The 13571-nt window shown below is 33.6% G+C and overlaps 2 protein-coding genes across 3 annotated transcripts; one reads left to right on the forward strand and one right to left on the reverse strand.

Moving 5' to 3' along the window:
- The first annotated feature begins 1891 nt into the window (after positions 1 to 1891).
- Positions 1892 to 5536, forward strand: LOC129288412 (ubiquitin-like protein ATG12). Of its 2 annotated transcripts, none has more exons than XM_054924961.1 (5): positions 1892 to 2050; positions 2157 to 2215; positions 3661 to 3729; positions 3817 to 3879; positions 5348 to 5536. In XM_054924961.1, the coding sequence occupies exons 1-5, from the start codon at positions 2017 to 2019 to the stop codon at positions 5405 to 5407; spliced, it is 285 nt and encodes a 94-aa protein (XP_054780936.1). In that variant the 5' UTR covers positions 1892 to 2016; the 3' UTR covers positions 5408 to 5536. The 2 variants fall into 2 exon arrangements, with proteins under 2 accessions (XP_054780936.1, XP_054780937.1); XM_054924962.1 differs by having other exon boundaries at positions 1898 to 2050; positions 2122 to 2215.
- Positions 5537 to 8732: 3196 nt separating this feature from the next.
- LOC129288411 (transcription factor MYB3-like) lies at positions 8733 to 10818 on the reverse strand. The gene is made up of 4 exons (XM_054924960.1): positions 10709 to 10818; positions 10183 to 10444; positions 9876 to 10005; positions 8733 to 9155 (listed from the first exon to the last, which is right to left on the reverse strand). The coding sequence occupies exons 2-4, from the start codon at positions 10352 to 10354 to the stop codon at positions 8807 to 8809; spliced, it is 651 nt and encodes a 216-aa protein (XP_054780935.1). The 5' UTR covers positions 10355 to 10444; positions 10709 to 10818; the 3' UTR covers positions 8733 to 8806.
- Between the last annotated feature and the right edge of the window lie 2753 nt (positions 10819 to 13571).

Consider the following 13571-nt stretch of genomic DNA (forward strand, 5'->3'; position numbering starts at 1 on the left):
ATGATTTTGAGGCTTGACCCTTATTTAAAGGGCTTAAGTCCTATTTCTCAAAAAAAAATTTAACATTTTAATTTAAATAGAATATTTTAAAATTCAATATGAAACAAATCAATGTTTCCCATAAAATTTTGAAAAAGATTTAAAATTTTAAATTTAAGATGAAAATTAAAATCTTTATGAATATAAATCTAAATCCTCATCATCATTATCTAAAAGTAAAACATTAAATCCCTCATATGTAAATTCATTTGTTAAAGATGAAAGTGAAGATTCAATGTCAATTATCTATGTAACTTTTTCTTCATAACCTATAATAAACATTAACTAAATTGCATCATTATTAATCAAATATATGTATTAATGTGTATATATATAAGATAACCAAATTTATCAGGGCTTGAAGGGCCGTCTGAATTCGAGTCCTTCTTTATAGAGCATATTAGGATTAGACCCTCAAACCTGATTACTTTAAAAAAAATTAATTTTTAAAACTTGAGTTTTTATTTAAACAGGACTTTCAAACCTAACCTTTTAGACTCAGTTTTTATTCTTGGCTCTAGTTGTAATTAGCGCCATGTGCACTATCTCTCTTTCTCACACCGTGGTCAAGAAATATGCTTCTAAACGCATCATTTTTGAAGGACCTTATTGCATATGATTTTTCGATTTGCCTCTGAAATTCGAATGTTCAGGACTACCCCGAATCAGACTTTAATCACCTATATTAAGCATTTAATTATTAGTTAATGACCAGCGATGTTACAAGATATATTTGCAATTTTGGTTGATGAGTTTTGAAATATCTCATTTAATTACAGAACAATGGTTCTGGCATCTGGCTTTTTGTTATATGAATAAGAAAGCACAAGCTGAGCACTTTCTCACTCTTGATTGGTTTCCATTATAGTGCAATATCATTAAGATCAACGTACAGTGAGGGACTCAAAAAACTTATCAGTAGAGGTATAAATTTTTCTTTAAATAATAGTAATACTTTTTAAAAAATAATATCATTAAAATCAACTCTGGACAATCACGGACTCAAAATGATTAGTCAGTTTGGGCATAATTTGTACTCTAAATAACTAGTAATATTTTTATAAAAAAATAAATTAAAATATTTATCAAAGTATATTAAGGGCAAACTTTAATAAAATTAAATACTAAAAGTAAATGAATAAAGTATAAAATTATAATAGCATAAAAATTTTATATCTTGTAGAATCATATTTTTTTGTTTCTCATAAATAAAATTTATATACCTCTTTTATATTGTCGAGAATTTTTTGCGTGATGACATTTTTTTGGGTAAAAAAATCATATTACACTGGTTTTTCCTTTTCTACATAATATATGTCTATGAAGATTCAAGAGAAGAAGTATTTTTTTTTTAAAGTATTGGCGGAGACCTGACAATAAATTATATTGGGATTAATTACATTATATTGAAGGTAGAAATTAAGGTAATATTTAAAATAAAAAATATTGGATAAATTGGTTTACTAGTAAAAAAATAATGCGTCCAAAAAATATGAATCAAATTTTTAAAATATAAAAGTGTTGCTCATTTAAATTTATATATAAAGGTTTTATTATTAAAAATTTAAAAATTTACAAAAAAATTATCATTAATATATAATAGTATATTATTAAAAAATATAATAAATCAGTTATAATATAAAATATAATAAATATTCAATTATTTACTTTGTTTGATGATATAAGGTATATTTATAAAAGCGCCAAAAATATTTACTTTTTAAAAATGGCTGCCCAAAACTGTTAAGCCGGTTTGGTTATCTGGGCTTTTCATATCTTAGTTCATTTATTGGCCCACCTTTCAGGATGGCCGTATCTTGTTCAATATTGTGGCAAATTGTACCAAAAACAGAATATTGAGGATATATATATATATATATATATTTTCCCGCCGTGAAACGTCGGTCGGTAAAATTGATCGGGAGATCCGATCGGGGCTGTTTTGATTACTGAGCGGGTCCTTGATTTCATAAGACCATGGCTACCGATTCACCAGGCGACGTTCGCAAAGGTGAGTCCCAGCGGATGAATAAAATTCCGATTCTATTAATCCTGAACTAAGTTACACTATGGATTATTCAGATGGTTTTGGAATATGGGTTTCAATCTTTCTGCAGTGGTTGTTCATCTGAGAGCCACCGGTGATGCTCCTATACTCAAGCAAGCGAAATTTAAGGTATTTCTATGATCGCTAGAGTTGGATTTCCACTTCTCCTTTTTGTAGGTATTTTTAATTTAAATTTTTCAGTCAATATTGCTAATATTCCTGTCGCATAAGTAATTGAACCCCGAAAGTTCCCCCTTTTAGCATATACTTTAAATATATATATATATATTATTTTTATTATTTAATGATAACTTGATAATTGTATAATATAATTGGAAGAGTGACACTGTTATGTTATGGAAATTATATATTTGTCAAATTTTACATTTGATGGTGGGTCTCATCTGAAAACACTCTGCAGTATTTGTTATCCAGACGAGTAAGAAAGATCGTGGTTTATTGTCGTTTTCATCAGTTTATGCCTGCCTGCCAGGATTATGATACGTCTAGGCCAAAGCAGTTATATCCTATCATGGACAGTCACAGCAAGGTTTCGCGTGAAAAAATTAATGTAGTTTAATTCAAATGTTGATTGGGTTTAGTCTTTTAGGCATAAAGGTGTTAACTGAGTGACAATGTGGTTTGGTTCAGGGATCTAACTGAACTGAATTTTGATTCACTTGAGCTTTTGAGGCTGTCAGTGGTACTTTTGGAGTGTGTATCCTTGAAAGTTTGATGATTTATGAAGTTTCAGTGACAAAGTTAAGGTTTCTTTTTTATGTGGCCCATGACTTTTTGCCCAAACCCCCAGGAGCAACATGTGCAGTATTGGGCTAGGAATGCAAACAAAAACCTTAAGAAACTGCAATAGGAATCAACATACGTAGTGGCTCCTGGGGCCAAGAAGGTATCCCGATTACTGAGCTGCAGTTGCTCTGTTTTCCATAATCATTACAGTGAGCATATGACCTGGAGAGCCATTAACGAGTGGAATAATGAAGAAATAATTAGTTTCAGCTATATAAATAGGATTTTTTCCAGGAGTTAGAATGCTGTCACTTGAACTTCTAACATGGATAGGGATACTCCAAAAGTGAACTGGTAAATTTCTAAATTCTGCTGTAAAGACCTAAACGGTAGAAACTTGGGATCAGTTGTAGACATTATTAAACATGTGAGGAGTTATTGTGGCCTGAGGCTTGAAATATTTCTCATGCTCCTATTCTCATCCTGACAACAGAAAAGGAATGAAATGAGGCATTGTGTTATTTCTATGGTTCCAAGTCTATCTATATGGATTTGAAGTCTTTGATACTAGTCAGGATGAAACAGTTTCTCCTCAGTGAAAAACATAGGCTTATGGGACACCTAAGCCTTGCCCAAATGGAAAGCTTTGAGGTGTATGATTATGTTTTCAAAGGCTAGTCAACATTGAATTCGTTAAATGATTGCATTTTGGAAGATCTGAAATTGATTTGTGTGAATGCTTGCAAGTTTTGTTGTGAAGCATTTTTCATATACCATGATAAAGAATTCCTGAAAAGTATGAATTTCATATACTACTGATATGGCAGATTGCTGGGACTGATAAATTTGCTAAAGTGATCGACTTTCTTCGCCGGCAACTCCACAGGGAGACACTGGTAAACAATCACAATTCCTATTTCCGCATTGATTGTCAAATACTCCACAAATAATGAATACTGAATTTTTATTTCATGGCTGTGCAGTTTGTGTATGTGAATAGTGCCTTCTCACCAAACCCAGACGAATCAGTTATTGACTTGTATAATGTAAGATGTTAATGACTCCTTTTATTTTTAATTTCCACTCTTATATCCTTTTTGTGATTGATTATTCATATTTCTGATATTATGGCTGAAATTTTAATTATTTCATTCAGTGATAATAATCTTTTCATCCTTGTTAGAACAGAATTGATGGATAGATTGTAACTGGGTAAAATTGTGTGCCGTAGAATGCGTAAGATTGTGATAATGTTTATTAAAGATTTGATCATCATTGCTTCATGCTTAGAAACAAATGACATTAGTCTTATTATGTTATGAACTCATTGAGAATGAGAGAATATGCTTGAAAACTTTAACCTCTTGCAGCGGTCAGTTTGTGTTTTTGAAAAATATACGAGATATTTTCTCACGTTCAAGTTGCATTTTGTCAAGAACTAGTAAAACTCTCTAACTAAACCCACAACATTATAAACAATTAAAACAAAGACCAAGCCAAATGACGAAACTTAAGTTTTACTATTCCACTGAACAAATATTATACGATACCACCTTAAAAGACTGAACCCAGGAACTATATTACACCCAGAAAACACTGAATGACAGAAATATTGCGACAAAATACAAAAATGATGCAAAGGCTATTGATAGAATGTTGCTATAGGATATTGAATAGCACAAACACTACAAATGATACTGACAAGTGAAGAAATGGATTGCAGACTCTGAACACCAGCAAATAAGATGACTAAAAGAAGTAAAGTATTTACGACATAAACTCACGTACCACAAGCACAAGAGTACAGGGCTAAATCCCCAAGAACATTAAAGGTTTGCTAGCTTTCGAGAGTTTGGCAACTCTCCTTTAAGACCTGACTGAAAATTTTCTCATGCCCCTGACTCCTCAGTTTTTTTTTTCCTCTTTATGTACTCATGTCAACAATTCTTTAACTGCTCCACTTATCTCTTGATCATGACTTCCGTGTTTTTCTCCTCTACTTTGCTGTCTTATCTGGTCTGTAACTCTCATGCTTTCTTCTGAACTAGTGGTTTCCTCTTTTCTTCCCTTTTGCCACTCTGTTCTGTCTCCGTTGTGTGTTTTGGGAGTAGCAGTGGGCTGGAACCCATCACATTTCAACCTTGGAAAATAGATGAAGTCAGGGACGGGGTGAGGTGGCGAATACCTAAATGATAGATGGATGGAATTAGGAAGAAATTGGGATGACGTTGGGATCCGATACTTTAATTCATGCCAAAGTCAGTTCTCAAGTCAGGTGCATTTGTGCTCGAAGTGAAAAGAAGTTAAAAAACGAAAAAAGAAAGAAAGAATTAATTTTGTTGTCTATTGTTTTGTAAACTAGCTACTAATGCTATTGTTATCCCATCATATAATGGGCATTGGGCAAGTGTTCAGTGCTGCGATATTGTAGCTTTCGAGTGCTAATCCTGTTGTTCATTATCATATTGCATCTTTGAAGTCATGATTTCTCATGTTGCTACCCTGGTTGTCCAGAATTTTGGGATCGATGGCAAATTGGTGGTCAACTACGCATGTTCCATGGCATGGGGCTAATTCTCAATGATGGCTACTGATTTGTAAACGAGTCCATACTCGTGAGTACATAATGTTTGCTTTAATTTTTGGATTTTTGGAAATCTACTGCTTAGCATGCTGGAATGCAAGTTGTTCATTCTTTAGCCATTATCGTGCTCGTGAATTATAGATTCAACCAGTTAGTCTGTTAGTCAAAACTTCGTTAACTGAGACATTCCCATGCAGGAAGCAGAAATTAACCACCAATCATTGAATTCGTTTTCCGTACCAAAATAGTGATATGGTCCCAAGGCCATTGGCAATAAACCAGAATTTTATCTGATGCGGCGACTAATTCTTTCTGCGTGAGAACACACTCCCCCCCCCCCCCCAATGACTAACTGCCAGGGAAGTCTTGTCAAAACGTAAGGCGTAAAAGAGTAAGAGCTGCAGAACTACAACATCTATTAGCTATTGAATGCTTTTAGATCTTGTAGGTGGCAACTCGATCAAAATTCAAATCTGCTTCTTATGAAGGATTGATTCAGTCATAGATAAAGCAATTTGTTAAACTAGTGAAGACACTAGTCTAACGATTTAGTGATTTAATCCGGTGGTTGAAATGTATTCGTGTCATTAAAGATTTCTCATCCCAACAAAAAGCCATTGGTATAAATTCGTGAATATATATAGTTTTAAACTTAATTTCACTGTTTATCCCTCTCTGAATGGCCCGCAAGAGAGGGACAATTCAAGCGGATAAGAGATAATTCAAGCGGGGAAATTATCATATCTTGAAACTTTAGGCCTTTTCTGACAGAAAATTATCTCACAACTTATCGTTCGGATATTAATTTTAACTCTTTATGCTGTTGGATTCTCTTCGCTATAGGTCGAACTTCTTCCATAACTGTATGGACAGTGTTGTTCTGGTTTTTTTCCTTATTCGTCTCTTTCATCGTCGGAGGCACGCGTCAAAATTTAATCACACTTAACCGATGGAGATGGAAAAGCGCTGTTGCTTCTCGTTTTTATTAAACATATATGATAAAAATAAAATTATACGTGCAGTCATGCATTTGGTTAAATTTTTTATCTTTTAGGTCAGGTTAATATGCAAATTTACTTCTGAAACTTTTTCCAAAAATATAATTAATATCATAAAATATTTAAAGATATAATGTGATGGACCCCATAGCACGGGTGACATAGCATTAATGGTAACGAAGCCTGAGGATGGTAATCATGAGCATGGTGACATAGAAGGAGCCCAATACTTCTAATCCAATGTACCTAAAGACTCATTACAACATATTGGAGGTCTAATGACAAGAGCCCGAACCAAAGCCATGAAGCAAGCCTTGTTCAGTCTTGTGCAAGAAGTTCAAGAGTTTGGAGAGCATTGGGGCACTCCTCTCAAGCCCAAAGGAGAGCATCTATACGTGTATAATGTATTTAATATCCAAACTCATGAAGAGTCAAGCTCAAAAGATGCAGACCTTAGCCTAATGCAAGGAAGACTACAAGTTGAGCCTCTTGCAAGCAAGGAGTCATGAAATCCTAGTAAAAAAGTCAAGGGTGGCGTGATTTTAAATCCTTTATGATCCCTTGATTGTCTCCTAAATTATTTCCTATTTTAATGGTCCATTGATTTGATTTTCTATTTTGAATCTAGTCAAAGGTTAGAATTAATTATAATATTAATTTTAAATTTTGTAATCCCATAATTTTAGGATCACATCTCCTAAATTATGTGGCTGAATATTTTATTATTATTTTATATTATTTCTCCTTTTAGTATTAGGAAATTAGGGTTTTAATTTTAGGAAATATTTTTCTATGAGCCTATATAAATTAGGCATGCTCCCTATTGTAAACAACACAGAAGTTGAATGAAATTATTCATTTTAGAGTTTATAACTCTTGTGAGCCTTAGTGCTTTGTGGTGGTATCCCGTGTGAGAAACAGACGTGATCAAGAGCGTGATCAACTCTTGTGGTATCTTCGAAGGTTGAGGTTCCTAGAGGCAGGTGCTCTAGAGGATCTTCTCCTTGATCATTATCCTATTATTTACTTCATACCTTTCTTTATTTCCGTCATAAATTTCGTCCCTTTCTTTTTGTTCTTGTGTTTTTGTTGTTTCAGGGTTCTGTCCCTAAACTAGCACGATTCTGCTTCCGCGTCCCTATCATAATGTTACCCCTAACATTTTTAAAATAATGTAATGTTATCCTGAATTGGAAAAAAAAATGTTAATAGTTAATTGATTCACTTCCAGACCATTTTTAAAAAAAAAACATGAAAAAGAAATAATAATAATAATAGTGGTGGTGGTGGTGTGGCGGCGGCAGCAGTAGTAGAGCCCATCACCACACCACCGCCACATTCCTCGTCTTCCATGAGCTACAAGACAATGCATTTTGAATCTTGTGGAAGCTTTTTTTTTTTTTTAAATTTCTAGATTTTATGGTTATTGATTTTTATAATATTGGGACCTCTTCATTTGCTTCCTTGTGAATCTTGGTTAACAATCACAATACCCCCAAGCCCCTCTCTCTATTGAATCTCCCTTTCTTATGCTTGAAAATCCTGTGCGTTGATATAGGAAAAGAAAGGGAGCAATGAACCCAGATCGCTTTCTCTTTCTAGCTCTCACGACTTTGCCTAAGCTGCTGCTTCTCCCCCTCACTTGTCGAGATCTTATTCACCAAGATCCCTAGTTCTTGTTTACATTTTGCAATTTCTCATAGGTTTCCATACGTCAAGGCTTCAAAGAGGTGTGAATCCTTCACTCTCCCTTCCTTGAAGCAACAGATGTACGCTGGCTCCCTTCCCTTGTTCTTGGACTTCAAAATTTTGGAGATTTCGAAGAAGCATGAAGACGCCTGATTGTTAGAGACATATTGGTAGATCTGTGAATGCAAGTCATTACTCAAAGCTCACAGTTGCTTATTAGATCCTTGATATCCCTCTTATGTAAATTTATGTTGAATTGATAGAAAATTTTTATTCCCATATGTGCTAGTGAAGCTCGACTATATTTTCCTAAATTTTGAAATAAAATTATTTGCTTGACAATACTGTCACCAATTATCGGGTCAGAACTCAAAAATGTTGGAGGGGTAGAATATGCTCGTCATATAAATAAGCACTAAAAGTTCTTCGTCTCTTGATCATTCAGATTTAATTTAAATGATTCATCAAGTTTACAGTTTTTTAATTTTTATCTTGTTTAAAAAATCATTTTAATAGATACAAAATTTAAAATAATGATAATCTCTTAACTCTCAGTTTTTCCACAAAAACAAATAATTGAAAAATGTGATGAGAGAAGAAATATATAGAGTTTTAAAACCTATTTATATTTAACATATTAAATATAAAGAATTTGACAGTGACTACCATTTTATGACATGGAAACAACATTAATGGCAAAGTTTAGTATTGTGAGAAGAGTCCCGTGGTTGTTTCATCGAGTTCAAGAAATTGGCTAACCCATTCCAGATTCGAGAGACCTTCTTCGGAGAAATTGAAGACCCCATCTGCATCAAATTTGGGTTTTGATGATGACTCTTCATTAGCTTCCTCAGGGGAAATCTTTTCTCTCATTGGCTCAGCTTCTTCAGGAATCTTGTGATCATCCACCACCTTTTGGTTCTCATATCTGGTTGACCTCTCACTTGAGTGCTTCTCCATCTGCTTTATCTTCTTGCTCAAATGAGAATTCCAATAGTTCTTAATCTCGTTATCTGTTCGACCAGGAAGTCTCCCGGCGATCAAAGCCCACCTACCATAGTTATCAGCTATCTCATATATCATTTCATTAATAATCCTTCTCACAAAAAGCTGTTGTTATATTCAAATGTATAAAGAAATTGAGTATAGGCTAAATATATATACCATGCCATGTTACGTTAAAGGCTTTCGCAAATTTCAAGACTTCAGTTGCAAAACTATAACAAGAACCTTGCAAAGAATTTCCCAACTGTTGATTATTAGCCTGTCATTTCTTTGATTGTGAGGTCCAATAGTGACAATATATTCCTTTAAACCTTTCTCTTTTTTGGGCCAAATAACATCTTAAACCTTAGGTTATTTAAATAAGCAGCCTTAACAATAGCAACGATTATATACACAAATTTTAAAATTTAGGATGACTTACTAATCAAGTTTTAGCTAGACATCAAAGAATTGTGTGTTCCTTGCCTTTTAATTGCTTGACAATGTCTCTTCAGTCTTCTCCCATGTTCCGGCCGTTTCATATTCACAAAACATGGGCAGCAACTTCATGCAATGCATGGAAATTGAAAAATGTGCCTAGATATGTTTACATAACTCAAGGTTGATAAGAGTTATGTACAGTTTAACTTAAAATAAGTGAAGCTAATTCTACTAATATTTTAAAAACCAGTGGGGGTCCATACTTTGTAAAAATCAATATAAGTAGGTTGCATAATCCATGACTCACCTATATATTATATAACATGATAACATACACAACACTGACCTATTTCCAAGGAGTTTGTGAAGCCGAATTATCAAATCCTCTTCTTCGTCTGATATGTTTCCCCGTTTGATATTGGGTCTGAGATAGTTCATCCACCTTAACCTACAACTCTTACCGCAACGATTGAGACCTACGTAAAAGCAAAGCCCTTCTTCATCACTATTGTCTGTTTCATCAACTTTTTACTAAAAGGCATATAAAACTTCACCTGGCTCGAGACAAGTAGAGTCCTTTGGATTTAGATCCATGTTACCAGCAAGTTATTAACAAATCAAATTGGAGCATCCAAGATTGATTGAGCTAATACCTGCTTTGACTGCAATGGACTTCCACCTTTTTGCCCCATGAATTGCAGTAACCTCGGCTAGTTTCCTATCCTCTTCAGATGTCCAAGCTGCTTTGCTAAGAGTGACGTTTGACTTGGATGATCCAGCTGCCTTCACTTTCCTCTTTGCAAAACCTTCAGTCTCAGAAGCCATTATTGCTTTTTCCTTCACAGCTTTTCAGAATGAGATAAGAAAGAGAATGAGGCTGATATTTCCTTGAGCCCCGCGAAGGCTTTGCTGTATCTGTGAAAGCAGAAGATTGAACAGTAAAACTGCTATTATACACACACACATTATATATATAGATAAGGCCGTTGTGACCTTCTCGGAGTGTAGAATATATGTATATAATTGAGCAACGGATGATTAGTTGTGGCCTTGTCGGGACTCTAGTAGAAAAGTCTTTAACAAAATAAGACGTGTATAAACATTTTGGAATTTGTTGCTTAATATTCTAAATTATTTTTAGAGTAATATCGTCCTATTTTAAAAGGAGTATAATTTCACCTTCCTGTTAATGTTGACTGTCGATTCACTGTTATTTTGACTTTGATGGCTAGTTGGCTACCGTGTGCATTTGAAATCTTCCGCCATTAGTCTTGATCAGCATCCACAATGCTTAGTTCTCTGCTCTACGAACTTCTTCTCATTCCCCTCAACCTTGCTGCACTCAGACCAATGCTTTCACACTCATCCAACCCTGCAGTAACAACCACTCGATCTATGTATTGACCTTCATTCTTTACACAACAACATCAAGGGAAGAAAAGTTGAGAGTTAAAAAAAATAAAAGAAAAAAAATGAAGAGAAAAAAAAAATTAAAAAAAGAAAATACTATTACTCCTCCTATTTGAATAAATAAAAGAAAATAACGAGAAAAGAAAATGAATAGATATACTAATATTTATAATGCCCTTAGTATATATATGTATATATATATCATGTTTAATTATCTTTTTTTTAAAAAAATAGAAGTAGAAATTATATTTAAAAAATTATTTTCATATTATTATATTTTAAAATCAAATAATTTAATAAAAAATATGTCATTTTTATATTCTCAAAATTAAAAGTGGGCACTTTTTAAAATTAAATACAATAACATAAAAATATATATTATCATAGTATTTAGGTAAACAAAATGAAAATGTAATCTAGATAAACAAACTCACCATATAGCTCATCATCATTATCTTCTTCATTGAGGTCGAAGCTGCTAAAGACTAGGCCGCTGCCTGGTCAAATTATATGGTCAAGCAAAAAAAAACAGCTAAGAGGCAGATGGGAGGGTAGACAGTGAAAAAATTATTTTACTCTCAAAATCTCAAAATCCCTTCGTAAGAAGAGAAAACATAATGAGTCCAACATTTCGGTCTAACACTTCATTTTCTTTTCAATTTTTTTCTCCCTGGCCTTTTCTTCCTCATCCAAACATGAGAGATTTTATTTTCTCTCTTATTTTTTTTTTCATATTTTCTTTCCTCCCATTCAAACAGTGCAGTTGAGCTTAAAAAGAAAAGGATGGGATGAACGGGAAAATCTGAAAAAAAAAAAAAGATAGTGGATTTAAATCTAAAAAAAAAACTTGTTTCCTTTTTTGCCGTCTATTTTTAGCACCGACATCCAGAAATGGAAAAAAAATACAAACAAAAATGAAAATTACAATAGAACACCAACAGTCTGGACAACTCAAACAAAGCCAAAGAGGAAAAAAAAACCAAGAAATTTATTTCAAATTCCAAGCAACAAAATGAATCTTCAAGTGGAGATTTGAGTCGCGCAAAGTAATAAATCCTCAAGCCTCACAATCATTCAAATCACAGAGAGAATCTGAACTGTTTTTGGCAGTCAAATGCTTCCTTTTTAAGGAGGAGAACGAAAGATATGATGGATCTGGTTCTGAATCGCGATTGGGCAGTGTCTGATGAACGAGATGAATCATAAATCTTATTCTCCAAGAACCCATACCATTGCCAAGAAACAGACCCATCTTCTTGCTCAACAGTTTTCTTATACCCAACGGCTCTGACCCTGACAGTGTCAAGCTCTTCCAAAGACGCCGAATCCTCGTCATTCCTCTTAATTATTGAAAACCCCACAGAGGATTGCGGAAAGTACGAACAGAATCCGAACTTATGTGGTGTTGCGTTGTCTTTGCGTTTTGGCCATGGTTGCTTGCCCAAGAACGCTTTGATTCATTCAGATTTGGGTTGGGTTCGACGCAGGAAGGAGATGAAGAAGAGGAAGAAGAAAAGCGAAAGAAGCACATGATTTAAGGTAATATTACTTGAAAAAACAAATTAAGATATCAGGCACATCGAAAAAATTTCAGAACATTTTTGTTTTTTAATCCTATAATTTTAATATGATGGAAGAAATAATTCATTTTAAATTTTAAAATTCAAATTGTAAAACAAGAGAGAAAATAATTTTGTCCATTTGAATTCATTAACTCAAACATTAAAACCAAATTATCATTTAAAACAAGAAAAAATTGCATTCCAGGATTGCTGAGAGTATTTTGAAAGGACCAAGACAATATAAAATTAAACTGCATGACCGGAGGACCAAATTGTAAATATATTTAGCTTCGCTCAAAATGCTCGTTCACTCCCCATCACTCATTCACCACCTTTTTTTTTTTTTTTACCCAAACAAGAATTGTATAGCTATTAGCATCTCAATCCAGGTTGGGATGCAAACCTAACTTGTCAAACGATTATATCCCAATATCTACTTGTCAAAAGATCAAGTGAATTTGTCACTTAAGCAAACTTTTTTTGATCAATTTACTAATATTTACTAAAGCTAGAAAAACGGGCTGGCCCGACCTTATAGGGCTAGCCTTTGAAGAGCTCAAGCTTAAAAGGGACAGCTTGTTTAAGTCTAAGTTTTTTTTGAGTTGCTCAATCTTAAAGCTTGGCTCTAAGCATAACAGGCTTAGGGTCGGCCCTACAAGCTTTGAGCTCTTTTACCTTTTTTTTAAATTTTTTTTTCAAATTAAAATTGGTTCAATCATTCCTTTATGACATAAGCTAATAAGCAATAAACAATCAAACTAACCATAACAAACAAGTAGTAATAAGCTCAGCAAGTAGCAATATCTAAAGAAACAAAACATCTAAATGAGCTAGATCTTAGAAACACAATCTAAATGAAAAGATAGCATGCAATGAAGCCAAGATGAGCTGAATCTATCCAGTATCCACTACCTAGAACTATAGTCTCATGAAAATCTTTAAATAAATACACTCAATAACTCAAACATTGATAGCATCATCATTATCTTTTTCTTCTTCACTATCATTAAGTTCAACAAAATTCAATTGTAATCCACTTATAGCTGGCTCATCAAAGGCAAAAATATCAA

This window comes from Prosopis cineraria, unplaced genomic scaffold, assembly GCF_029017545.1.
Source record: "Prosopis cineraria cultivar Desert tree isolate PC_DT_omini unplaced genomic scaffold, ASM2901754v1 PC12, whole genome shotgun sequence".
Lineage (NCBI taxonomy): Eukaryota > Viridiplantae > Streptophyta > Magnoliopsida > Fabales > Fabaceae > Prosopis > Prosopis cineraria.